Source organism: Plutella xylostella, chromosome 6 (genome assembly GCF_932276165.1).
Source record: "Plutella xylostella chromosome 6, ilPluXylo3.1, whole genome shotgun sequence".
NCBI classification, from domain to species: Eukaryota; Metazoa; Arthropoda; class Insecta; order Lepidoptera; family Plutellidae; genus Plutella; species Plutella xylostella.
The window spans coordinates 9305129-9331965 of NC_063986.1; the positions used below are offsets into that span (position 1 = coordinate 9305129).

Consider the following 26837-nt stretch of genomic DNA (forward strand, 5'->3'; position numbering starts at 1 on the left):
CTTTTGCAGATGTGCTGTAGCACTAGGTTTACTTATTTATTTAAGTATTACGACTAGGTATCGATAGATATGATTTGATTTCAGGGGTGTACGAAAATTTACTTCCCGAGTGACGTATAAACTGTACCTACGAATAGTATGGCTTGCTATGATTCTTCAAAGAAGATTACTAATAATAGTTATTCTTAGAACTACTATCGATAGCAACACACAAAGAATACGCTACTGCACAGCACCCATTAATCTACTACTTGACTAAATAAATTCGCATCTGTCTCTCTTGGGGATTACAGAGATCTATTCTAATTAGAAAAGATCAAGTGTACGGTCGATACCTAACTTATTTAGGATTGATTACTAGGTGTTGCAGACAACACAGGTACCTATTTGAGGATCAGAAGGGCTCCCAAACTCCCAAACCAGTGTGTCCTTTTCTTACCAGACATAAATCCATAGAAGGGTAGGTATGTAGGTTTGACTATAACAATATTTGGATTTACCAATTAATTCAATTCGGAAGGCTGCCCGTCGGACGGTCACTGACGGCCATAACTTCTAATTAAATTTTAGTTGCGGAATATTTCGCCCATCCCGGATCCCGGTTTACTTCAGCCGCTCAAAATAACATCAATTGAGATGATTGATTTGCGAACAACTTCGATATTTCGAAATAGACGTTTAAATTCGATATTTTTGGTTGTGCTGTCTGCGACGCTTATATGTATAGTGGAGGGAATTGGATATGTTTTGATTTAATATTTCTTATCATTTGAAATTTAAAATGTTTAAAAAAGATTTTATTTTTATTTTGACAAAAAATACGTTATGGTGACCTATTTTGGCACGGAATTTATAAAATCTTTACTTTTGTGCCCTTATTCACATAAAGATAAAACATAATACGTATAATATTATATCATCTGCACTAATATGTTATGCTTTCGTGCAAATATGCAGTTTATTGTGACATTAAATTGATTCAACAGTCGTGTCAAATTAACCGTTTCGTACACATTCCTCTGGGTCACGTCGTCCGTTTATGTGAAATCGATCCGATTTATGAGACATCTAGTTTAATAGCTAAAGGACTAGCCGATAGCCATAAAGAGGGGTGAGTATTCTGACACATCGAACAGATAAAACATTATATCCGTTTTCTGCTCAATGAGTGACTACTGCTATAAAGGCGATTCCGTAAAAATCATTTTTAGTTCATTAATGAATCTTCATCACAACCCATCACGTCCCCACTGCTGGGGCACGGGTCTCCTTCCAATGAAGGAAGAAATTGATGAGATATAGGGATGTACCCACTATAAGTTTCTAACAGAATCACCTGGCAGAGCCATAATTATTACTAAGTAATTAACTATATTACAGAGCCGGCATCTGTAATGTAATCGGCATCATCAACGTATCTCGCAGATGAAGGAAGTACCTAAAACACGATAATAATATCATCTTAAACATTGATGCACCTACAGGCTCTTTTTTAGTATTGCGAGTTGCCAAACCCGACTGAACCCTCATAGTACCTACCTATCTGTATCCAATAAGCCAAACAGTCGTCTGGCTAAATAATTCAGTAAGCAGTAACAGGTAAGTGGCACTCGCACGGTTAGTACCCGGGGTGCAGGGAAGGCTGGGCGAAATCACGGCACTATTTTTATTGCGACTTATAAATTTCTAATTGCATAAGACACGTGATGTCGCTCCGTGCGATATTATTGACCCTCCCGTTTCGCATTCACATATTTATTTATTTTATTTTAGGAACCAACAGCATTGTACTTTGTTATGTAACATAACATATTACTTATGATAAGGCTAATTACAGTTTTCCCTGGAATACATTAACTTGTATAAACGTAATATATTTATATCGAAATATGAGAAAACAATCTGGTTGCTTCACTATTAATTATCAAAACTTTTTATGGATTTATTATAAAAAATATTTTCGATATCTACCTGTATAAGATAGGTAGGTATACTTATAGGTAATAATTACTCTCATTTATTAAGTCTTCATGATTACATTTTTATAGGAATGTACCTACTGTCGTCCTACTTATGCTATGTTGATTGTGTGATTAGTTTTCATAGTTTTCTAGGTTATTTTATTTACATGACGCAGGGAACTTCTATTCTTATTTAAATATTTGTCCCTGAGTGATTATATGTATTGTGTATAAGTATTAAGCATATCAAATACATCATTGTTAGTTTAAAAAGTACGTACTTACTGCAATTATAGCACTTACTTATTCTTACAAAGTTTTAAGTTAAGTGGAAAACAAGATAATAGTTTAGTTTGACGGTGATAAACACTGGGATTAGTTACCGGTTGTCCGTCGCTGACTGATTATGCTTAGCAGACCCTGACGTACTAGTTTACTATAGCGTACCGTATAATGTAACGGGCTTAGTGAAAATTTCTCCATAGTTGGTTATCTAACCGACAGAGATTGATTTATAAATTAAACGTCATCTCCATATAAAATTCATTACAGATGTGTCAAAAGTCAACCACTACTCCCTGGTTATGCTCTAACCGACTATGGAGAAATTGGCACTTAGTTTGAGTGTAGGTATTTGTGTAGGTGAGTCTAACGGACCAAACGGTTCACGAGAGAAGCCTTCCCGAGTGACGTATCGACTGTACCTTACGTGTATACAGTATATGGGTTCCCTTCCAGCCAGTAATGTATGTAAGCAAGGATATCTAATCAGTAATGATAATGACTATCAACACCGTAACAAACGCCTATATAAATAATGTAAGTATGTACAAACTACAAACTCAGTGATCGTAACTGATCGCTGAGGTAAAACAACAACTGACATGGTCAGCCATTGGATGGGTGACCAATTTCAAGTGGTGCTTTTTTCTGGACGCTTCCGTGCTTCGGACGGCACGTTCAGCCGTGGGTCCCGGTTGCTGCTTCGGCAGCAGTCGTAAAGCCTAGTCAGCAGAGGCCTTCGGGCGGCTTGAAAACATCTGACAGTCGGGTTGCCCACTTACCCGACAACTCTCTCAGCACAAGCTTGCTTGTGTTGGGGTCCACCAACCCGCACTTGGCCAGCGTGGTGGACTAGGCCTAAACCCTTCCTTCATTGGAAGGAGACCCGTGCCCCAGCAGTGGGGACGTAATGGGTCGTGATGATGGTGATGATGTACAAACTATTAAATAGGGGTTACCTCTAATTTAGGAGCAGTGGTATATAAGTCAGGTAAGCGGTAAGCGGTTCACAGCGGTTCACAATTAGCACATCTTTAGATATGTGAGCCCACCAACCCACTGTGGAACAGCGTGGTGGCACATGGTTCAAGCTTAGGAAAGCAGTTTAGTCCTTGCACATGCACAAACTCCATTCGAGAGAGCCAGGTGCAGGTACTTACTTACACCCCCACAGATAATAGAATTAAGGGGTCACCTCAAGCATACCTATTTCTTCATGTCATTGCTCGTCCGGGATTAGCGGGAAGGTCCGGGCCGGCACTTCGCATCTCCCGGACAGTAATATAGCGTATTAGCCCCCCTCTTACCTCGCGCGTAAACAACATTCTCTACGTCGCCCTCGCAAGGGTTAATAATGTACGGGACGCAGAGAGCAGCTCTATTTTCCACTTACACTAAAATTGTTTTGTCTCCATCGACATTGTCACTGTGTTGAATAATTCAGCAGCTGTAACATACGAGTTGAAGCAATTTGTTGAGATTTAATACGTAACTTGAACCTCACACGTATCTTTTGAGTTGGAAATCTCTTATTTTGCGTTTGGCACTGTGCTTAATCAGTCTTGCGTAAGTTCTTAGCAAAAACAATGATCTTTACTTTACCTATACCAATAGTGCTAATAATATATTGTACCTATATCTGTGTGTAACTATTATAAGTTATTAAGCTTGCTGTAATGCACTTTGCTAATTTACTAAGTGATGTGGTTGTGAAGCGTGGACAGTGGACATTCCACTGGCTGGCCAAGGGTTTGATCCGATTATCATTCAGCTAACGGCCTGCCATTTTGTCAGGACTCCAGGTCGAATCCTAGATAAGAGGATTTAACCCATTTACTTTGTAAAGCAGCTCTCGGGGCATAGTTTACCCATTTTAAGTCAGGTATGGTTAAATTTGCTGTAAGCTGTTGGTAAGTTAGTATTAATGAATAACTAGTTTGTCACATTATTTTACTTTTATTGTATAAGTAATTACTTATGTACTTAATTCATTTTTATTGGTTTAACTTAAAACTATGTATCTAAGTTCTTTTACCTAAAAGTACTTTCAAGAAACTGCTACAAGCTCAAAATCTCAACAACTACACGTTCTACTGTAGAACACCGCGTACTCCGGTTGTTCCACACATTAATTCCAAATCTAACCTAACTGCCCATGGAAACCGATACATGGTTGCCTATTGTAATAAAACCGCCCTTGCCTTCGGTATAAATAAACTTTACCTATTAACACGTCAAAATTGTTGTTTAACAACCAAGCCTACGATCCCAATTGGGGCTTAATGGACCATGCGAAATAGATTGCTTTATGAGATTCTGTGATGTGGTGGGTAACTAGGTCCCTAAATTGTAATAGCAGGTCCTAATGTTACAATCACTGTAGGCATCCACCGTTAGAGGGAAGTATGTAGATCTACGAGCCATAATTTTTAAAACACTAGCGTAAAACTCTCTTCCATCCAAAGGTTGTCTGGTAGGGATTGCTATAAGCAATTAGGCCGCCTTTTTATACTATTTTATATTTAAGTGTTGTTTTTTGTATTCTTTGTTCTTGGTGCAAATAAAGTGTATTGTATTGTATTGTAGAAATACTAAGCTTTTCAAAATGGCATTCTATTATCGAGCTTTTTTTACTGTCCTCTATTATTAGGTATCATACCGCAGCGCAGGAATAAAACTTCATTTAAAATGTCAACGTTATAGTTACTACAAGTACTGAATAGATGTCATGAAATAAATAAGTAATTCGCACTTACAAAGATGAAAACCATCCAGTATTGCCTTTATCTCTATTGTCGTTATAATAAAATATTTTACCGTGGTCCGTCATAAAAAAACATTGCCACTTATGTCATAATCATAACATAAACTATCCATTACAGACCTTTTGTCTTAATCTAAATTAACCCCCGAGCTCGTAAAGAAATTACTGCTTACTTCATAAGTTTCAATGTTGCAGCGATATAAGGAATAGCTGGATTCTATGTAACACTTTGAACGAGTATATATTATATTATGTACTATGTACCTATACGAGTAGAAGGTGTATGAATATGCTAATGTTGTTATATGTAGTATTTATGTAGCAATATGTCGGTAGTGAGTTTTATACATTTCATGGGTAAGATTCTTCATTAGAACACCGCCCTCGAATGGTATACGGTAGATCAACTAGTTACTAGTTACGATTATTTTCTGTGCTACTTTTATAATAGAAGTGTGACGATTGACTACTCACATTATTTTAAGATGATTCTAAGTAATAAGAACGTATTAAACGTCACTCAAAGCCTCCTTCCTATGATACGTACACCTTTCACCGCCAATCATTTTCATTCCATAGTTATCCTGGGAACTCCGTCTCTAGTAAGGAAGAACATAATACACAAGCATAAAGCAGCCCGGCGCCTAATTAGCCCGAAAATGCATTTCGATTCCCCCTACCCCCCCCCCCCCTAACCGAAGCAGCCTCATTCGTTATGCATTCAGCGCGCCATAATGCCTTCATTACCCAGTTTAAAGTATTAAGCAAACTCAACGTCGTCTCACCGAGATTTCTTAAAGTGCTTCGTAGATTTTGCTTCGACTAACTGCCAACCTCAGAAATGTTGTGAGTCAAAACAATTTGCCTACTGCGATGCGATGCGCTGCCCGGGACCGAAATTACTTGATTTAATAATTACGTTGAAATAACCGTTGCGCAGTAAACTAAATTCCGAGAGTTTCTTGCTTTGGTTCTGTATGTGATACACCACCTTGTCCGTATTGGTAATCAAAGGTCTGAACGGTTGTCATTAAACTTGACTTTTTGTAATCCTGTAAGTGACATATTTTAATTATTTACTGAGTTTGTAATAATACCTAAAATATAAAAGCTATAACAAAGGGCCTATAACTGGAATAATGCGAAGAATTCTTGCGAAATGATTATTAAAACTTATTTTATGGATAACAAAGAAGTTATAAGGAGTGCTAAATAAATGAATAATCTGATTATACCTACCTAGGCCTGTATAAAGTATGTTAATATAACTGAGATTTGAATTTACAAATAGGTGTAAATTTGGATTACGTTAATCACTTGATAAGTACTACAAACTAGGTGATTAAAAGATTGGATTTGCTTTTTCTAGTACTAGCATGATGGGAAAGTAGCGAAGGTAAGAACTAAAGAGATATTAATCCTATGTATATTTATTATTTATTGAGTTTTTATTAGTATACCTACAGTTTTAAGAATAAAAGGAATACTTATATAAAGAATAAAGGAATAAATTAGCATTATGTTTCAACATAGGTATGTTTGCAGAAGGGTTTCATCCCCAAAAATGATAGAACCACATATACTTAAGTATATATTTTTCTCATTACAATACAACCAATCAATGTGTGCGGGGTGCACCTATTCTGGTTGAGGGAAGTACGGCGGGCAGGGATCAGGAATGAAAGACTTCTATTCTGTTCACCAGTCAGGAAGTGAGAGAGCTAGAGCTGTTGCTTGCTTGTTCTTCTTCTTGTTCTTTCTTTGCTGTTTGCTTCTTAACTGAATGACTGTGAGGCGCAAGCGTCGCCTTTTATACCATTCTCTACGGATGATAGAGTATTCCAGAAAGCTCTAGAAAAGACTTAATGTTCTACTTCTTAGTAGAAATTTCTAGTTCCGTGCTGCCATCTATTGTTGAATAGATGAACTATATAGTTAGGCTACTTCCTACTAGATGGCGCTAGTTTCCTCACTTCCTGAGAATGTTTTATTTACTATTAAGTGACAGACACAGACAACTATTTCCTATCTATTCTTGTCCCGAACATTACTCCCGCCGTGCATTGACGCCGTGGTCGTCATTGCAGATCTCGGTGAGGGACGTCTGGCTCCGCAGGCTCGGAGGGCAGGATGGCCAGCTCGCTCGTCGCTCCCTGTAGGCTCTATCATTAGTTGTTCTCGGCGACGGCGGCGGCGGCGGCGGCTGCGGTGGCGGCTGCGGTGGCGCGGCGGTTGTCTTCGTTTGTGGCATTGATCTGTAGCTGTAGTCTGGACTACACTGTGGGGGCGCCCTTTGAGTCTGTGTACATCTCGCGTAGCTGTGCTGCTCACGTTCATCTTCGATGCCCATCGTCTGTCGTGGACTGTACTATGATCTTCGATTGAGGCGTCGCGACGGGCGGCGTAACGGCGACATGAACGTGAGGCTTCTGTTTGTTTTGTACACTTGGCGAGAGTACTGGTGGCGCGTCCTTCTAAGTTGCTGTGGGGGCGTGTGGGCACGATGAGTGGCTCACGCAGGTCATCTTCACGCTTAGTCAGGTGGTTGACTCTATGGTATTTCTTGTCCACCGTTCTCGTGTGCGCTCCGTGAAGAACCCAGCCTAGAGGCGTGTGTGAGGCGACGGGTTCATCTTGCTGTCCTTGTCGCACCTCGCTCGCGATGAGAAGATGACAATTGTCTTGACCGATGAGGATCTTTGGTCTTGCTGCTTCGTATTTCAGCTGCTGTGCGATGTCACGCAGATGAGCACAATTTCGCAGATCTTCAGATTTCACCGTCTGCGCGGAGAGTCGTATGTTGTCGATAGTCCGTGCGTTAATCTTGTACTGTGTGCGTTCTCCCTGTAGAGTCACTTTGACGCGGCGAGAATGGCAGGCGTTCATCTTGGTGTCGGCGATGGCGGCTATTTTGAGCGGCTCGATGGGGCCCGTGAGGCCCGCCTGTTTCGCTATGGCCGCGTCTATGAGCGTGACGGTAGAGCCATCGTCGAGCAGAGCGTGCGTGTGTACCTCTCCCGCCGGTCCGACGATCTTGACAGGTAAGATCTTCAGGTACGCGTGTGTTTTGCGCGGCGACCACACCGACGATACTGTTACGCTATTCTTCGTTTCCGGTCCGGTTTCTGTTGATCTTGTGAAGTGCAGCAATCTATGATGGAAGTAATTGCAGCCATCTTCTCCGCAGCGGATTCGCTTGCAACTGTGGGTTTTACTCTTGTAGCGAAGGCATCGGAAACATAGTCGCTGCGATTTGGCTATTTCCCATCGCGAGTTCACATCTGTTTCTTGGAACTCTGGACACTTATTGATGAGATGTCCTTCTGTAGCGCAGTGGCGGCATTTTACTATTTTTTCTATGACTGTGGCCGCTGTAGTGTAAGCTCTCTGCATTCTGTTTTGACTGTGCTCTGTGGGTTCTGTCTCTGGCTGTGCGTAGGGCCCGCAGAGGTCGGCTTCTCTCTGTAGAAATCTGGAGAGCTTCAGTAGGTCCGGCTCTTCTGTAGTTTGAGTGGCGGCGTAGTCGAACCATCGGTAGCGTAGTACGGGCGTCAGCTTCTCTATGGTGATCTTCGTGGCCTCCGGGCTGTAGAGGTAGTGTATGCGGTCGAGAGCGCGCAGACTGGCGACTACGTTGAGCACGCGGCTGGCGAACACGCAGACATCACGCGGGTTGTCCGTGAGGCGCGGCAGCGCACGCAGGCGGTCGAGTTCGGACATGGCGATGGAGTCGGGGCGGCCGAAGCGAGACTCCAGGGTGCGCATGATGTCTGTGGCGCGTGCATTCAATATTAGCAGGTTCTCGACTGCTTCCTTGGCTCTCCCTCTCAGGCTTCGTCGTAGTCTTGCCACGTTTTCAGTCTCGGTGAAGTCCTCTGCTGTTTCGTAATAGGCGGCACGGAATGACAGCCACTCGTGTTGAGAGCCAGCGAAGTACGGTAACTCCGTGTGGTAGCGTGGTGTAGCTCGTTGTCCGGCCTTCGCGGTGAGTGCTATTGCAGATGCCAGCTCGGAGAGGTTGATTTTCTGTTGCTGACTCGCTGCGGCTGGGACGTACTGTTGCGGTTGGCTTCTTGACTGTAGGGCTTCGTAGTAGGTACCCGCTTGTGGGTACGATGAGTGAAGCGGCAGCACGGCGTCAGTCGGGTAGGCCGCGGCGGCGGGGGCGGCGTGTGCAGGTGCGGCGGCGGTGGCGGCTGCATCGGGGGCGGCCGCAGCGACGGGGGCGGCGTGTGCAGGCGCGGCGGCAGTGGCGGCTGCGACGACGGGGGCGGCCGCGGCGACGGGGGCGGCGTGTGCAGGCGCGGCGGCAGTGGCGGCTGCGACGACGGGGGCGGCCGCGGTGACGGGGGCGGCGTGTGCAGGCGCGGCGGCAGTGGCGGCTGCGACGACGGGGGCGGCCGCGGCGACGGGGGCGGCGTGTGCGGCGGCAGTGGCGGCTGCGACGACGGGGGCGGCCGCGGCGACGGGGGCGGCCGCGGCGACGGGGGCGGCGTGTGCAGGCGCGGCGGCAGTGGCGGCTGCAACGACGACGGGGGCGGCCGCGGCGGCGACGATGACAGGGGCGGCAGCAACGGGGGCGACACCGGCAGGGGCGCAGGGCGCAGGCGGCGGAGCTTGTAGCTGTGGTGGCACTCCCGTTTGATCCAGCCACTCTTCTACCTTCCAACTGTCAGACGCGTATTCCGACTGCTCTTCATCTTCGTCTTCACTACTTTCTGCTTCCAAGACGGCGATGCGTGCGGCGGCGAGCTCGAGTTGTATTCTCAGCATCTCTTCCTTGGCTCGAGCTATTCGCAGCGCACGCGCAGACTTGCTACTCTTCGACTTGCACTTCTGTGACGACGCGGCGACGGGCTGGGGTTTCTGTGACACGGCAGCAGCGGTGGTGAGAGCTTCTGCTCCGGCCTTCTTCACGGCAGCGGAAGAGGTTTCTGTGGGCGTGGCGGAGACAGAAGCGGCGGCGGCACCGGCAGCGGCAGGCCCAGCGGCATCGTCGGCGGCCTCGATACCGGCAGCGACAGCGGCGTCGGCGGTGGCAGCGACAGCGGCGTCGGCAGCGGCAGCGGCTTCGGCGGCGACAGCGGCTTCGGCGGCGGCAGCGGCGACGGCGGCGGCTCTCGTGGTGATCGGCATTCTTGATCCGACTTCCTGCAACGACGAAGTATCCGGCTCCGAATGACCAAATTTGCGGGGGTATTCCTTCTTCACGGCAGCGGAAGAGGAATGAAAAAGCTTCGTTGCGATCACCGGCAGGAAATGAGAGAGCTAGAGCTGTTGCTTGCTTGTTCTTCTTCTTGTTCTTTCTTTGCTGTTTGCTTCTTAACTGAATGACTGTGAGGCGCAAGCGTCGCCTTTTATACCATTCTCTACGGATGATAGAGTATTCCAGAAAGCTCTAGAAAAGACTTAATGTTCTACTTCTTAGTAGAAACTTCTAGTTCCGTGCTGCCATCTATTGTTGAATAGATGAACTATATAGTTAGGCTACTTCCTACTAGATGGCGCTAGTTTCCTCACTTCCTGAGAATGTTTTATTTACTATTAAGTGACAGACACAGACAACTATTTCCTATCTATTCTTGTCCCGAACACAATGTTGATAATGAGCCCCTGAATCCTTAACTAACAAGCTTTCTAAATGAACGCACGAAAACATCTATTAGAGTTAGAAACAAGTCGTATAAAATCACAATAGCATTGGGGTATCACCTGGCAAATTTGTTAGTTAACTTTAATGGACACGGGAATGAAGATGGTAGCTTAGAAAGGGAGTTTTTCCCTCCCTTTGAACATCAATTCTGAGGTGGTAATGGGTGGAATTAGAACCATGCTTATGAGTTTCATTAGGTCTACTTCTACAGACTGAGTATGTTTGTTGTTTGAAGTTTCGGTAACGATAGGATGTGTTTGTGTGGTATTATCTATCAATTTCATACAAGTTGTATCAGAATTTAACAGCCAGATTAATTTAATTCACATAAAAATATACCTAAGTCTGTTAAGCAGTCAGTAATCAGTGACTGGCTCATCATCAAGAAGATGTAAGTATACATTATTGTTTCTTGTTTAACCTAAAGGCTAACCCTCAAATTCATATAACGTATTATAAATAAAATTTACAACAAGGTTAACATTTACTTTGAAACACGCCAGTTTCGACTCTTTACGTCAGTCAAAAAGTTGAATTTCGAATAACACAATGACAATTTTAAACCTATTGTAAAGTGTCAAAATGCTCTAAGAATTTGAGGAAAAATCTTTAAAAATTGCTCAACTTCTATTGCTTGTCCATCGTACTCTGAAGGATTGAACCCGAATGATTCATATAAAAACGTGCCATTATTACAAGAGACGTGATGCTCTTAGTAATTACTCGTAAAATATACCTAATGTGTGGCGGTTTTCTCACAGCTAATACCTACCGACAATATTCTGAACTAAATAAAATGGCTCTAGTTAAATTTCCTATGATTTGTGTTTATTTATTTATTTACACAATTTACAAAGTAATAATGTACAACCAGGTGGACTTAACGCTAAAAGCATTTTCTGCCAGTCAATCTGCAGGAGGTGCAGAGAGTGAAAAAGTGTTTAGGCATGGTATGTGTATTATCGATACGTTGCCATATTATTTATCTTACCTTACAACAGGTAAACTTGAACATGGTTTCCTCTGAAAGAGATTCGGATTTCCACAGTTTCATAGATATTTCCAATGTCCCACCTTCTCTCTAAGATGCGAGACACTGAGTGCCGTGCTCCACGTCTTGTAATTTATGTATGACTGCGCAAATGCCAATTTATTGCTGAGTAATGGCCCGTTTTGGGAATCTACAAATGGCCACCCGGCAAGGAAATGGTTGACTGTGCAAAATGTATTTTGTAATTTATTCATTGCTTCTATTTTATTAAACACGGGTAAAGGATTTGGTGTTAGTAGGTGAATTTATCACTTGTGTATACGTAAACTTATTTTGTGCAAACTCTGGAAGACGATTCTCACGTTGAACACACGCTCTGCATTTTGCGTCAATGCTTGTTCGAACGTTGATAGAAAACACGCACAGTCCCTCACTCCAAACGCACACACGCACGTTGATATCTACCCTTTGCTCACTTATTTATATATTCGTGCAATAAATAATTAAATAAAAAGAATGAATGCTAGACCGCGGTCAAGACCGTCGCTGCCTCTAGGCGTACCTCATCCAAAGGTTATCCCTGGCCATACAACGGGGAAACACAGCCAGGATTATGGGTACTTCTGGGTGGGGTGCATCAGAAGAGCGCTTATGTATATGCACATTTTTTATAAATATACTTAAATACTTATAAGTTTTCTTTTATTATTTGTCTATTGTAACGTAAATGTAATGTAATGTAAATGTTTGTCCCTCGTGACAAATAAATAATTAAATAATAACACATGAGTAATTCATTTTAATTCTGAGTTACGTACATATCAATATTAGTAAGATCATAGCCTACACTACAGCAACTATCAAAGCTTAGTGGGGCCACTGATTAATGTGACCGACAAGGCATTGTCCGTATTTCCTGACAGTGATTCACCATTAACTTAATTGCGTCTCTCTGTGTCTTGTAAACGGCTTACAATTCTCCACCAGTTTATGCAGATTACCCATATCCAGATTAATCCTTAGTGTTATTTTATTGAAGATCCGACAAAACTTTGCTAGGAAAACGAGACAATAATACCTAGGTGCCGAGCATAAGTATTAGTGGTATTAGTATAGGTTTTATAGGTTGCAAAGTGAAAAAGATTTCGTATTCATCTTTCATCTGCAAAAAAAATCAGCTATACATGACAGTTTCCACTAGAGGTTCCACTTTGTTTGTATATCACAAAACATAAACTTTCAGAGTTTAAGCTTTTCGTCTGTGCGGCGCAGTCGGCGACTGGTAACTCGTAAATGGGGGGACATCCTCAGTCCACGGTTTTCTATGGTGGTAGTGGTTATATAGCAGGGCAGTGGTAACAGCCAAGCCCTTTGAACTTAAAGCTAACACCCAACGCCAAGGGGGCCGGAAGGTTAACTTCAACAAATTGTATTTCAAAGTTGTTTACCTAGGAATACCCAAATCGCGGCATCTTTATTTATCTTGTTGATAGTCGAAGTCAAGACGCAATTTATTTGAGAAAATTAAGTTTAAAATTTTAATAGGCCGAGGCTTGAACCTCTGACCCTTTTATCCCGCGGTCTTGTTAATTGGTTTTTATAGAGGGCGCTTACGTCGCGTCGTTACGGAATTTGTAGGTATTTCAAGTTTAATGTTAGCAATAACTGGATTCATTGGTATTTATGTAGAGTAACTCTTCTAAAGTTGCAAATACTCTGTAAACATAGATATAAACTATCCAAAGTTAATAATACACAAGCTGTCCTGCGACTCTATCCCTTAGCTTAGCTTGGCCTTAAAAATAGATTTCTACTTATGGTTATTTATAAATTTACTTTTTTTCTGTTATCGGGATATTTATTTAATTAGGAAAAGTAAGCAATAATAACAGCACTGCCACCACCGCTTTCCACAAATAACAAATTTGCCCCCAGTTGCATAAGACTGTACGATGTAGGTATAGTGCGCAAAGATTCGGTTTAAGCATTTTGGGAAAGCAATTTTCCCTTTTTTTTTTAAAACACAGCGTGTTAATATAATTTTCTTTTTCCCGCTCCCGGACGGAACAAACAGAGAATGACCACTCCCATACAAGGAAAGAGGGCGGACTGGTCTTTAATTAATTAGAGAGAGTTTCTTTATTGTGAGGAAGTGCGGTGAGAGTTTTTCGAGATTAACCCAGTGTCAACATCCCGGCAGTTACGCCCACGTGATATGTGCTAGGGCTTCGTGATAGGCTTTATTTATTTCACATAGCTGTTCCCGCGCGCTTCGCTTCGCCTAAAAAGTTTTCCCGTGGGAATTCCGGGATCAAAAGTAGCCTATGTTCTTTCTCAGGGTCTAGACCATATGTATACCAAATTTCATTCAAATCCGTTCAGTAGTTTTGGCGTGAAAGAGTAACAGACAGACAGACAGACACAGTTACTTTCACATTTATAATATTAGTAAGGATTGTCATCTGATAATGTACTGATGGCCTTACTACTCTCTTATTTGGGGCTTGTAAGAGCGTACGTGCATGGTAGGTATATTGTATGGATTGTTGTGTGTTGAGGCTGCAAGATAGGAGCAGCTTCCCCGAAGGGAATAGAAAGTAGTAACTGCACTGCACGAGAGTCGAGGTAAGGTCAATCCATTTATTAATACTTAAGTCAAATAATAATAAATTGCGGTACTACGCACCCACTTTTTTTTTTGTTTACAGATGCCAGAGCCCAGAAAGCCAAGTAACCCATCGAGAAAACAAACCATGATCAAAGGAATAACAACACAGGTACAAAGAGCCTCAAAAAATATTATTAAATTCAGCGTCAAACCTGAAAGTGCAGGCACAATACCTACTCGTGAATCGTTGAAATCGGTAAAGAGATTACTTTTCCAAGATCAAAGACAAACGCCGCGAAGAGGCGGTCGGCGGGAACCCACAAATATTTGCTCCACACGGGACCCTTGCTGTTAATATCTGACAGATATTTCTTTGTACTCCGCAACGGTGCCTAGAGCCTACGCAAATATGTCTACTTACCCACTTACTATTTTACTTTATATATAAAAAGGTTTAAAATTCTCAAAATACTTGGAATATATTTAATGCACAGAATGTTGTATAAAATGATGTGCAATAGGAAAAAAATAGCGGGTTTTACACTTGCTAGTCACCCATGATTAAAGGAGAATGCAGTTGTGATTACACTATGAAATTTGAAACTTTATGTGGCAAAATATTAATAAGGTGAGACTGAACGAAATCCGTAAGCGATGAAGGCAAAATATGAGTGAACTGAAAAGTGGTTTACATGAGAGGTACGATATATAAACGATTGAATGCCATCCAACAATATTTATAACACACACACCACATTTAATCTACATATTAACATCACTGTTTAAGTCTACGTACACACCCGAGTCCGCGTTGTTCGATGTCTACAACATCTATCAGCTCAATAATACTATCAGAACTATAAAGTTATATGTTCTCATTAATTAGAATTTTACTGCACGTACCCAGGGTCCATAATGTGAACCATAAATATTTATTACCATAGACGGAAAAGTGTAGTAAAGACTTTACAGTGACCATATTAATTACCATTAAAACCGCAGCGTTATATCACTGCCCACTGGTGTCTTGGCGGCATAATAACTATTCAGGGTGTTACGTGCTTTTTTAACTATTATTTTCATATTGCGAAGTTCCAAATTTCAGCGAGCAGAATAATAACTTCCTTTCAGGTTGCTATAGGTACTTACCGCTTTTTCAACACTCTGTATAAAATTTACGCGGCGCTGTGGATAACAAAGCTGCCGCACAGAAATAATTGTTGTAACATTGGGCATCCCATATCTACCGAAAACCGTGGGCTATTGAGAAAAACGAGTTTGCAAGTGGGACTAGGCAAACAGATTGTAAGACGCTCTCCATCCTGTTGCACTCACTGGCGATGAGTCGATGACGAATATGATGAGGCAGGTGAAGACAGAGGGTTGTGGTGCTCCCTAGTAGCTAGTAGGGGCGAAGTACTGAAATTGAAGATTAAGGACACTTTACTGATTACTATGATGATGATAAGTGACACCATGAGAGGTTACCTTCCTGCAAGACTTTATAATGATGTATAAACAAGTTACATCATAACAATATTGCTATGTTACATTCTCAATTTCAAGCCACCATAGAGCCCAATCCATATTGAGATTGCAACTGTGTATAGCATTTTATCGCTACAATGTTTTCTTTTCCGGGCACGCTCGGTGGTGATAAGTTAGTTAACGTATATCGTGTAGTAAACCAACCGGTTGCCAACGAATCTGGACGTGCTGCTACCTCGAGTCATTGACGGATGTAGCCGCCGCGTGACTGCCGTCCGTTCAACCCCCAGTGCCACACACTACGCTAGCCTTTTATTTGGTAAAGCTAGGAATTGATGCGCAGCAGGACCGTTCCGCGCTATTTCAACTTGAAAATATAAACGAAAAAGTAGAAATGCATTCGCTGCAACGGAGCAATGCAATTATTCGCGCGCAGCAGTAACATAACTTTACATAACCAACAACAATTAGGTGGCACGGCTTGGCTTTTGTGCGGCGGCGACACTCGCGGTGCGGGCTGGTGACGTCATTCCTGCCCACTACCGACTACCCTCACTACCCGGTATCCACAATGTGTGCGCAGACAATGTGGGCCCCGAGAGAGAATAATTTGATAACTTTTTTTGTAGCGACGCCAAATTTTGCGCACCGCAGGGAATGCTAATGTCGCTTGTACTTTAAAATTTGAAACGAAATGGTAACAGAATAAGGTTATTGTTTTATTGTCTACGCGTTTGCGTCTAAATGAGATTTTGAGCACGTCTCACTTTGTGTCTCAATGGCTGTCGGGAGTATTTCACGAATTAACACCTGCTTTGTACGTAATTTGTGTTGTATTTTGCTAACGAAATATTTTCCACTTTTGTTTTCGTTTGCGTCACCAAAGAAATTACTTTGAATTTGATAGGAATAATGGGGCAAGGACACTATTGAAATAATACAAAAATCTACTTACACATACATACACTGTCTGCAAACCTAGAGGGTTCGCTAAAAGTTAACATTCTTGCGTGACCGCTTACGTGAAAAAATGGCCGGCCGTCTTTTTAAAAGTTGTGAAAAATAACTTTTCTTTTCCGGACCAGGAAATATTAGTTTCCGGTCGAACAAAGCTGCACTGACCCACGTCGCCACTGGCTTGTGTATGTTGTTCAGAAGAATGTTTAAAAATTTAAAGTGGACTTCTCGAAACATAGAGTATGGGAAAATGTAATGAAATATGATATAGAGAGTGGAATGCTGCTTACAAAATCAGACTTAAATTCTGCCCTGTCTTCTTGTTAGCGTGTCGGTGACAAACACTAGAGCGAGACTAGTTTATGTTGCTGAAATCATTATTAGCCAGTTATAGTCCCTAAATACTCAGGGTTTGCCGGACTTTATATAAGATACAGTACTTATCTAATATAAAGCCCTGCAAATCCTGAGTATTTAGCGACTAACTGGCTACAATTTGATACGTTACTCGGGTTACCTTTCATGCTCCCCATAAAATTTACTGTCGAAAGCGCCCACTATATTAGCGTTAAACAGAAAATCTAGGCTCTTCCTGATAAACATCCCCGGGCGTGACCCCATCCCGCCCCCGCTCCACTTTGTTTACCGCCGTGTCTCACCCTGTATATGTGACTACCGACTACCAATATTTACATATTCAACCACGGGGGGAATACATAAATACCTTCTTACAAAAGCTTTCTATTGTGTGACTGCGGTGTAACCTACGGGCTACGATATCAAAAATTAGAAGTGGACAGTTATTTAAAAAGTGGTATCTTGCCACATGAGACTGCAAAGCTCTACCAAGACGAAGATCGTACACAAGAAACACAAATGGAAAATTACACAAGTCTGAAACAAGTTTTAATCTATGGACAAAACCAAGTTTAGTGCAATTTGTATGTGACACACCATCTTGTTCGGTATATCTTTAATCGCTTTATGCAGTTAGGTGTTATGACTAGTTCTGATAGAAGTGTCAAATTTTATATGGACTAATGTTTCTTAAATCGAGATTTGACACGAAATCTAGATTAAATATGTTGGTGCAAGTGGCCCTAAGAAAAAGATCACCTATAATTTATCAGAACTAGTCATACATAACACCTAACTGCATAGCTGCATAATAAGTAAGTACATAAATAATACCAGAATGATGAATTACTTGAAGCATCCTTTGAGCCATTCAAAATCTCTTGAACCAGAGCTGGTGGGCAGACAGTTTATTATTATATAGGTATCCCTGTTTCACAATGTCTGGATAACATTGACAATAATCTACTGTAAACGTCGGTATTTATTAAGCCTTAGGCCGAGTTTTTTGATCCGTGGTCAACTTTAACCATTAGTCAAGTCACTTGTCAAACATGACAGCTCCATACGAATTTTGTTGGATTTTAACTAATGGTAGGCATTTTTGACCAATGGTTCAGTTAACTGGCCCTTAGTGGTACTAATGTTAAATTTAAAAGTGATATCTTTTAGACATAAGTACCACAAACGTTTAAAACATGCCAACTCTACTACTTTTTATAAAAGGGGTAGAATCTGAATCTTAAATAGTTATATTCAAAGTTGAAAGCAAATAAACTAAGAAATTGTATACAAAAAGTATCAGAACGATATTATATATAAAAAAGATATGTCTTTGAAAAGCTGACTTTAAAATGTGAAATATTTCTGCGGTGGTTGTTGTAGGAAAATTTATAGTTGTCGCTGTAAATCAAAATTGAAATTCATAACATAACACTTGCTCTTTGAATACAAAAGGTTTATTCTATAAAAGTCCATTCAACCGCTTCAATGCATTTTGTTGAAAAATCTCAAACTTATTTGGTAAATAAATAATATATTTTACAAAATCTAGACATCCAACATACATATTCTTCATGAATTATTGACCTAAGTATTTGATTTGTTTACTTACGTGATTTTTAACTCTGTAAGTAAGTACTTACTTAAAATTCCAAAGAAATCGTTGGTATACCTACATGTCAACGGCTCGGCTGGGATTTGAACCCGCACTTCAGACGTGAGATGCTTGCGCTTACCCACCACACAAGCGTACCTTTATCCGAATTAGTTTAGTTTCCACCGTAGTAAGAATTAGACGTTTTTGTACCACTAGTTATTTCTGTAGTCTGACACATTACATAAAATTGGTGAGCATAAAAGAAGATTGTCACCTAACTAGGCGTCAGTGAAAGGGCGAGATAAGTCCTAAGTACCTTTTCCTCGTTGACTTGTAAATATATTTATGCAGAGCAAATAGCTAGGCCCTTACGACAATGGCCGCCCGCGGTGGCTTGAAGTGAGGTTAATTGCAACAGAACGTGTCTAATTAACCGTGAACGATAAAAGGGGTTACAATTATAATTATGGCATATTATGCTCACGACTGTAATCGCCAAAGGGGTAGGCAGTGGTGAACTGGTGACGCGCAACTTGTTTTGCCATTTTCACTTACCTGCCTACATTTTCATCATTTACCTACCTCGCTAAGATACATGGACTGAAATAAGAAATAATTATATTTATTTCTAATTATTGGATAGTTATTAAATTTGAATTACCTATGTACTCATATTACATTTAAATGACTAAATTTATTTATTATTCATAGCACCAGTCATATACCGGACCGCCCCCAATAGGTCAGTTTTAGGTTTCAGTTTCATACATAAATATTATTCTAATTCTTAGCGTTTTTTTGTCTATATTTTCATACTTAGCCCCTGTTCCACAATGTCTGGTTAGTGGCTACCTGTGAGATAAAATACATGCTGTCACTTTCTGTTATTATTTTTTTGACAGTGACAGCATGTATTTTATCTCACAGGTAGCCACTAACCAGACATTGTGGAACAAGGCCTTAGTTTAATAATTTAGTTAGTTATTAGTGCCTATTTAATTTTATCTAGTTATAAGTTTTGTGTTAAATTGTATTAGTTATATATTCATAATCTTATTAAATAAACATTTACCCATTTATTATTTTGGATCTGATAATTTTTGTACATTTGATATTTTTCACATATTTTTTACTTTGCTAATCTACTTTGGTAGGTAGATAATAATATCTAAATACTACATAACAGACTGTTAATGTTTAATAAAATTAATTAAATACATAATAATATCCTAGCCTAAAATATAAACTTAAGCTTGCTTGTTTCAGATACTGTGGCACTGAATGATGTAGGTAATTTGAATTTATTATAAAATATGATTGAATTTATTATGTGTAGACTAGTTCAAACCTACCTATGCCTACACGCAGGATCATAGGGCTTATCCAGACAATTTTTCCGGTGTCTTATAAATAAATCAAATTACTTTCTAGACTTACTGTAGGCGTATGAGATGAAAGAAATAAAACACTTAAATATGTTGCTTTAATAAGTTTTATTATAAAGTAGTAGGTAACTAAGTTATATAATTCTTGTTCTATGTTGAATCCTTAATATCAATGACATGGTAATGTTCTAATGAAACGTCCGTTTTCAATTCAATGTCCAGAAGCTGTTTTTCTATGAACTCAACCTTGGTCTTGTACCTCGTCCATGTTTCTTCGGTAATGCTGCTAAACAGGTGTGCCATCATTCTTTTAAATTCATTCAACCCGACCTCAGGGTTTAACCGAAATTGTCTGCTGTTTACCTGTATAGCTTCCCACGCCAACTCTGGTACGGATAAATCGTATAATGTGTGTGGTAGAAGCAAAATTTGGTGACCATATGGTTTCAGTAACTTTTCTAGAGAATGATATGTCGTTCTCCTGAAAAACCTTTGAGTTAGTTTATACAACTCTGCCTTGTGCATCTTAGGGCCATGCGGGATGTTGTTTTCTCTCAGCCACTGCATCATTGTCGCCTTCGAATCGTATTTCGAAATAGGTTCTGTGGTTATTATCCGATCGTTGGCGGTCTTTGCAATGACGAGGACACTAGAAGGCTCGAGAAGCGGTATAACGACCTCAGTAAGCCATTTTTCAAAGTTTTCTTTAGAGAAATGATTGCAGAATAGTCCATTCATGTACCCTGATTGAGATACAGCGTGGTAAAAGACAAAACCACCTTTTATTTCTTCAGTATCCTTCGTCAACGACTGAACTGTCCAAGGTCGGATAATCTTACGGGTAGCTTGCAATAATCTTTCATCGACATAATAAATATGCTTATTGGCTTTCCTAGCTTTATTAATGTTATCCAAGTAAAAATAACGTTCGTAGGCATCGTCCGGATTCGACATAAGAATATATTCACTGTTTGGTAAATTTCTGTACTCCAATTTCATTTGATGTATCAGTTTACCAAGACCTTCAAATGTTATGTTAAAATTATCGCAGCTTATTGATGGTTTCCGTCCTGACTGTTTTACTTTAAGTAATGATTGATAAATATTTTCTGGTTTAAAAACGTTATCTTCCGTTTTTTTTGATTTTGCTGTATACATCTCTGCCAACAATTTGTAAACTAGTAGACGGTTCGATATCGTGAATTCAAATTCTATCGTCTCATTCAATGGAACTATAGCAGCATGAACTGTAGCCCTTGAAACACCCAAGTAATCTGAAACCCTTTCTATTGGATTCATCAATGCGTTGTTCAGTTTGTTATTTAGCATTTCTTCTTCGCATTTTCTGAATACTTTTATTATCATACCAGGTATATTTACCTGGTTCTCTGTATAAATTTTCGGATCCATTGCGTTACACCACTTCACTTTCTATAGGAATGAACACTTTGGGGAAAATATGAAAAAAAGAATAATTTATGAGCGCACAAAAAGCGAGTAGCCCCTAGCTCTGTCAGATAGTTACTGACGCGATGCGACGCGGGCGGGAGCGGGGCAGGGCGCGGGGCAGGGCGCGGGGTAGCGGGTTGGGGCGCGGGGGAGCGGGAGCGGCGGCACGCAGACATAGTGCGGGAGGGGGGAGGAGCGGAGAGGACGTGATCACCCGTCGCGCGGCATGGTGACCGCCACTAACTACTAAGTACTAAACAAACGCAGGACCAGGAGGTACCTAACCTATGTTTTAGTAAGTACATTCACATTCACAATTATAAATATTTTTTTTAGTAACCAACCAGTAGCTTGCTTTATTTATTTATTTAATTTATGACTTACTAACTGTTTCCTGGTAGCTGGTAGGTAGGTAAGGAGGTAGGTATTTGAGGAGGTATACTTAGGTAGAAATTCCGAACCAGTCGATGACTCAAACTCAAATTATGTTGCCGTATACAAAGTCTATTTTTTTTTTATTACTAAACCTGTTTTTAATGTAACCTCATTGTTTATATGGGGGCACGGCAGTGCCCCCACCAAGTCGAGCAAAAAAGCGGCACGGCCGTACCATCCTTTTCTCGAAGCAATTCAGGTAATTTTGGACCCCCTGTAACTTTGTTGTGGATAAAACTAGAAGACTGAATTTTCACTAACCATGCAGGCATTGTAAAGACACGGTATATTTCAAATTTCATTCAATTTGAACCAGTAGTTTAAGAATTATAACGGGTCGCACTAAATAATTTAATTAACACGTGTTTCCATGCGATGGCCGAGTCAATATATTTATATAAAACATTAAAGATTTTTAAGATTGAGATGCGTGCGTGGATAAGACTGTATTACATGGATCTCACAACTTTTTACCTTGGACTTGGTTTTTTTGACAAGTATTGTTTGTGATAGGATACTTACTTAGCCTCACCAGCACCATCAGCACACCTCAGCACCACAACCGGCCTGCCATAAAGTATGACAGGCCGTCGGAAATTATCGTCTAATATGAAATTGAAGAAATTGTGTCTCCTATGAAACATTAGTCTACAATAATAGTCCTAGTGTTTCTCACCGGCACTGCGGCACGATAAGAAAATAATTGATAATTTAACAATAGTACTTAACTTATAGAATAACTATGTAAGTACCTACGTATGTACCTAAATACACTTACCGATTTTTTCCATCCCTAGTGACATAACAATAGGTCAAGCTGGTGACCACAACACTCTGTCCTCGACCTTCCTAATCCAGCCCGACCGAGTCGAACCGACGTAGGCCAGACCACTGGGTCCACCCCCCGCGCAGCCCGCCCCCGCAGGCCACAAGTGGTCCCATTGTAGTTAGGTAGGTGGATTAGTGAATGGTATTAAGACTTGAGATTATTAACTTAAACCTATTTTTTAGTGAGTAGGTAATTAAGGTTTTATTAATTAATTAGAGGTTCATTGCATGATTGAAGTTAAGTACCTACTTATGTGCAAAACGATAGATGAAAGTCAAAGTAAACAAGGAGTCTCAAATCTCAATCTTTAATTGATATACTTACCTACCTAATAATCACTAGATTAAAATAAGTATAAGCGTCTTTTTTATTTCACTTACAATAATTATTATGAAATTCACGATTAAGTACACTGTGCGCCAATTAAATCTAAGTGATTGATTGGATAATAATTTTAGAAAGAGTAACCCCTCTTTTACCTTTTTTTATAGCACACGGATTTTCATTTGGCTACTTATCTCAAAACACGGACACGGACTCGGATGCACCCAGAAAGAAGCGTGGGTTGTTTTTGATAATGTATCGGTTGACAATGAAATAAACGTCATACTATGGTAGCAATAGTACCCGATTAGACTTTTCAACAACGTGGTTATCGGGGATATAGCTCAGTGGTAGAGCAATCGACTGCAGATCGATAGGCCCCCGGTTCAAATCCGGGTGTCCCCTTCATTAATATTTTTTGTGAGTACTATTTTTATTCATCTCGTAGCTTATTTTTAGTGGCTGTACCAGAATATTTTTTATCGCGGAATTTAAACGGATGCTTACGGAAGAAAGAATAGTTTGTTTCTAAATAATACATAATTTATATGTATTTCCAATAAAACTTTCGGAAACTGGCGAAAACGCCAACCATCGATAAAAGGTTACGGTAAAACGATAACCATAACCCATGGGGGCATTCATGAAGGAAAACTTTACGTGGTTCCCAACTTGAAGACATGCCATCAGCGCCGTATTCTACTAAAAAGGTTTGTGACTTAACAGTGCTTAAATTCGATTTGTTTATAATAGATTTATTTAATTTATTCTCTTTGAACAATCTTAATTCACATCGAGCGTACACCCGAGTCCACGTTGTTCTATAGATAGTTATTCATAATTATTATGATGTTGCCTTTATCTTTGGCAAGGGATACAGTTCATGTGCATTTAGAATATAATTACTTGACACTGATCAGTTGATCAAATTCATTCAAGAAGGGATTCAACTTTCAACAGATAGCAGAATAGGAACGCTGACTCCCCCATAGGAGTCACGCAAGGCAAAACGGTAAAATAGCACCCATTTGTCACCTATATGCTTTCGAATATATCATACGCGACGCGACATCGTCGAGTTTTCGTATACTTACCTCAATAAATGAAAAAACAAAATAACGAACGGAAAGTAAAGACAGACATACGTTTCAGGCCATCCTAAGTTTAAAGTTCCTTTGGAAAAGTCGGCATTAGTCTACTACGGCTGCCGGCTGGTGAAAATTCCTGGACAGAGGACATGAGCATATCATATAAGAGTGGATCTAAGGAAAGGTTTAAGATATTTTATTTCTCATAAAGATATTAAGTACATAAATCACAGTACAGTACATTCACTTAAAACTTATTGTTAAAATATATAAAACTATTGCGGAAAACAAACTCCAAGGTATTATGGAAATCCAGAATACCACCTCAACCCTAAGCGACCTCAGCCACGTACGCTCTCATATTAATCCGCACCTGTTTTTTCCAGGAGTTCCAGATTTTCCAGCAATTGGCAGTGTTAAGACAATTTTCGTTGTGAATGCGGTCAGCTGTGCACTCCGGGGCACGTGAAATAAGAACTTGGTTTGTAGGCAAACAGTTAGGGGTGTGGGAAGTGGGAACTTCATGGACGAAAAGCATAATAAATACTAAGGCAAATAAGGATAAAGTTATGATTTATATAATACTTAGGTACTAGATACAACTTGATAGTTTCAGATATATAAATAGTTTTTTTTAATTACTTCTTTATTACGTACAAGTACGTGGTGGTACAGAATATCCTAGATGCGAGATGATAATGATGCTGAAAGACAAGAAGACATCAAAATAAAGGGATGAAATATATGAAATAATCAAAATTATAGAGGTTCTTACTCACTTAAAACAGCAGCTTTTTCATAGTCACAAAGTTTTACTTAGCGATGCGATGCTTAACGGTATTCTGTGCTTTCTTACCTGCTTATATACATCATTTTTTCATACTTGGCATGAAACATAAACAATCTTTGTGTGTGTAGATGTTGTCTCTCCTATAATACATACTAAGTACAAACCTAATCAGACTACACGAATAAGTCACATCCCTAGTTTGAAGTTAGGGGTTTCCGAGTACAAGCAGACGTGACTATTTTCATATACATCGGATTTACCATAGTACAAACTACATTTTGATAATACGGTTGTATGAATATGAGTTTCAGAACAAGGTTGTGCTAAAGCTATTTAGTGGCTATCGTGTTTATTTAAAGACACACCACTAACCTGTACTAGGCCCCTACTATACAGAACCTATCTATGTAAGTACTTATAGACAGTCTACACTCATGATCAATGAAAAAGTTCCAGTGACATAATATGGAGCGTCAATTTCCGGTGGAACTTTTTATTTTAAGTGTAATATTATGATTATGAAAAAACATTCACTTTTTACACCGAAATAGGTGGGAAACACCTCAATAACCACTTGCTAAACAACTAAAATACTTCAAGGTCCCCGAATAATACTTGTAGCGAATTTCCCGGAATTTTCCACTTTACGCTAAAAGATTGTTGAACAGAAAAAGTTTGTAAATTTGTCCCGCCCCCGCGGCACGCATTATCTGCGCTCACATTACCCGTGTTACAAATGGATGCGATCAAACAAAACCTGGGGGTATCACTCTATATGACGAAAAACTAAGTAGCCACGATTCTTTGTCGTTGTATTAAACATGCCGATTGCACGACAGCTCTCGTTCGTTCGTTTTCATCAGTATAGAGTCACCCTCCTGCAAAGGCTATGTCAGGATAAATCTTTTTATTTTGGTGAAAAAAACTATGTGACTATATCTAAGGTATTACGTAAGTTAGAAACTGTATATACTGAAAGTTCAAAAGTTTTCAACATCGCATTGGACCGACACAACAGCCTAAGTCAGGTAGCTGGTAGATCACAATTATTAGATAATGATGATAATATATTAAACTTTACATACATTTTTTTAGGGCTACAATTTCCCAACTTAGATACATACCTACCAGCGCCCTACCCCTAGTTTCAGGGAAGCACACGTCATTTGTTTAAAAAAAAAAACTAACATTCTTACCGTCTTACTTATTTTATACGCAGCACACCTAGCACGCGCGCCATACTACAGAAGTTAGCTCCACCTTTCAACTGTGGCTCTCAACAAGCACCCCGGGATTTATTCTATTCATTTTTCTCCTGGATCCGGTCAAATCCCCCAACGGGGCAGTCGTTACGTTGCACGTCGAAGAACTGGGGGGTCACTCTATATGACGGAAAACTAAGTTTCTGAGCGCTTCTGCGCAAGCCACGACTCTATCTCGTTGTATTAAACGTGTTGATTGCACATCAGCACTCGTTCGTTCGTTTTTCGTCAATATAGAGTAGCCCTCCTGGGATCCCGGGATATCCAGGGCTTTACCATCCTGGCTGCGACTTGGAATCCTTCTAGTTTTGTTGCAAGCTGCTACAGAGATGTTGGCGGTATTGCCAAACGGTTTTAAGAGGCAAGGACGAAATTGTTTACACTGCTACACTGTTTTAAAATTATAATCGTGAATTAAGCTTTTATGCCTACAGGGTTAGCGACCTGGAAGGTGGGAATTGAAGTACGCACGAAATTGTGAATTGTAAATAACTTGATTAATGCTCATAGCATAATAGTAAGACATTAAACACCTACAGTCATGTAAGATATTATTACCTTACTAGTTATTATTCTATGCCTAGGTATAACTAGCATGTGCTAGTATGATAGGTAGC

The 26837-nt window shown here is 40.3% G+C and overlaps 2 protein-coding genes and 1 non-coding gene across 3 annotated transcripts; 1 reads left to right on the top strand and 2 right to left on the bottom strand.

Moving 5' to 3' along the window:
- Positions 1-7054: 7054 nt before the first annotated feature.
- Positions 7055-10143, bottom strand: LOC125488674. The gene is made up of 3 exons (XM_048621854.1): positions 9670-10143; positions 7339-9063; positions 7055-7285 (listed from the first exon to the last, which is right to left on the bottom strand). Exons 1-3 carry the CDS (start codon positions 10141-10143, stop codon positions 7055-7057), a joined length of 2430 nt encoding a protein of 809 aa, XP_048477811.1.
- A 9970-nt stretch (positions 10144-20113) lies between these two features.
- On the bottom strand, positions 20114-21552 carry LOC125488689. Its single transcript, XM_048621902.1, has one exon. It carries the CDS (start codon positions 21451-21453, stop codon positions 20194-20196), a length of 1260 nt encoding a protein of 419 aa, XP_048477859.1. The 5' UTR covers positions 21454-21552; the 3' UTR covers positions 20114-20193.
- Positions 21553-23413: 1861 nt separating this feature from the next.
- On the top strand, positions 23414-23485 carry Trnac-gca. The gene has a single exon. It is a non-coding gene; the product is annotated as a tRNA-Cys (tRNA).
- Positions 23486-26837: the final 3352 nt, after the last annotated feature.

What these genes read in the sequence shown, in the direction of transcription:
- LOC125488674 (XM_048621854.1), bottom strand. Translation starts at nt 10,143, where the DNA reads ATGCCGATCACCACGAGAGCCGCCGCCGTCGCCGCTGCCGCCGCCGAA. An exon ending in ACGCGTCTGACAGTTGGAAG is followed by an intron (nt 9,064 to 9,669) that starts GTAGAAGAGTGG and finishes CAACCGCAACAG; the next exon opens with TACGTCCCAGCCGCAGCGAG. An exon ending in GATGGGCATCGAAGATGAAC is followed by an intron (nt 7,286 to 7,338) that starts GTGAGCAGCACA and finishes GCGCCCCCACAG; the next exon opens with TGTAGTCCAGACTACAGCTA.
- LOC125488689 (XM_048621902.1), bottom strand. Translation starts at nt 21,453, where the DNA reads ATGGATCCGAAAATTTATACAGAGAACCAGGTAAATATACCTGGTATG.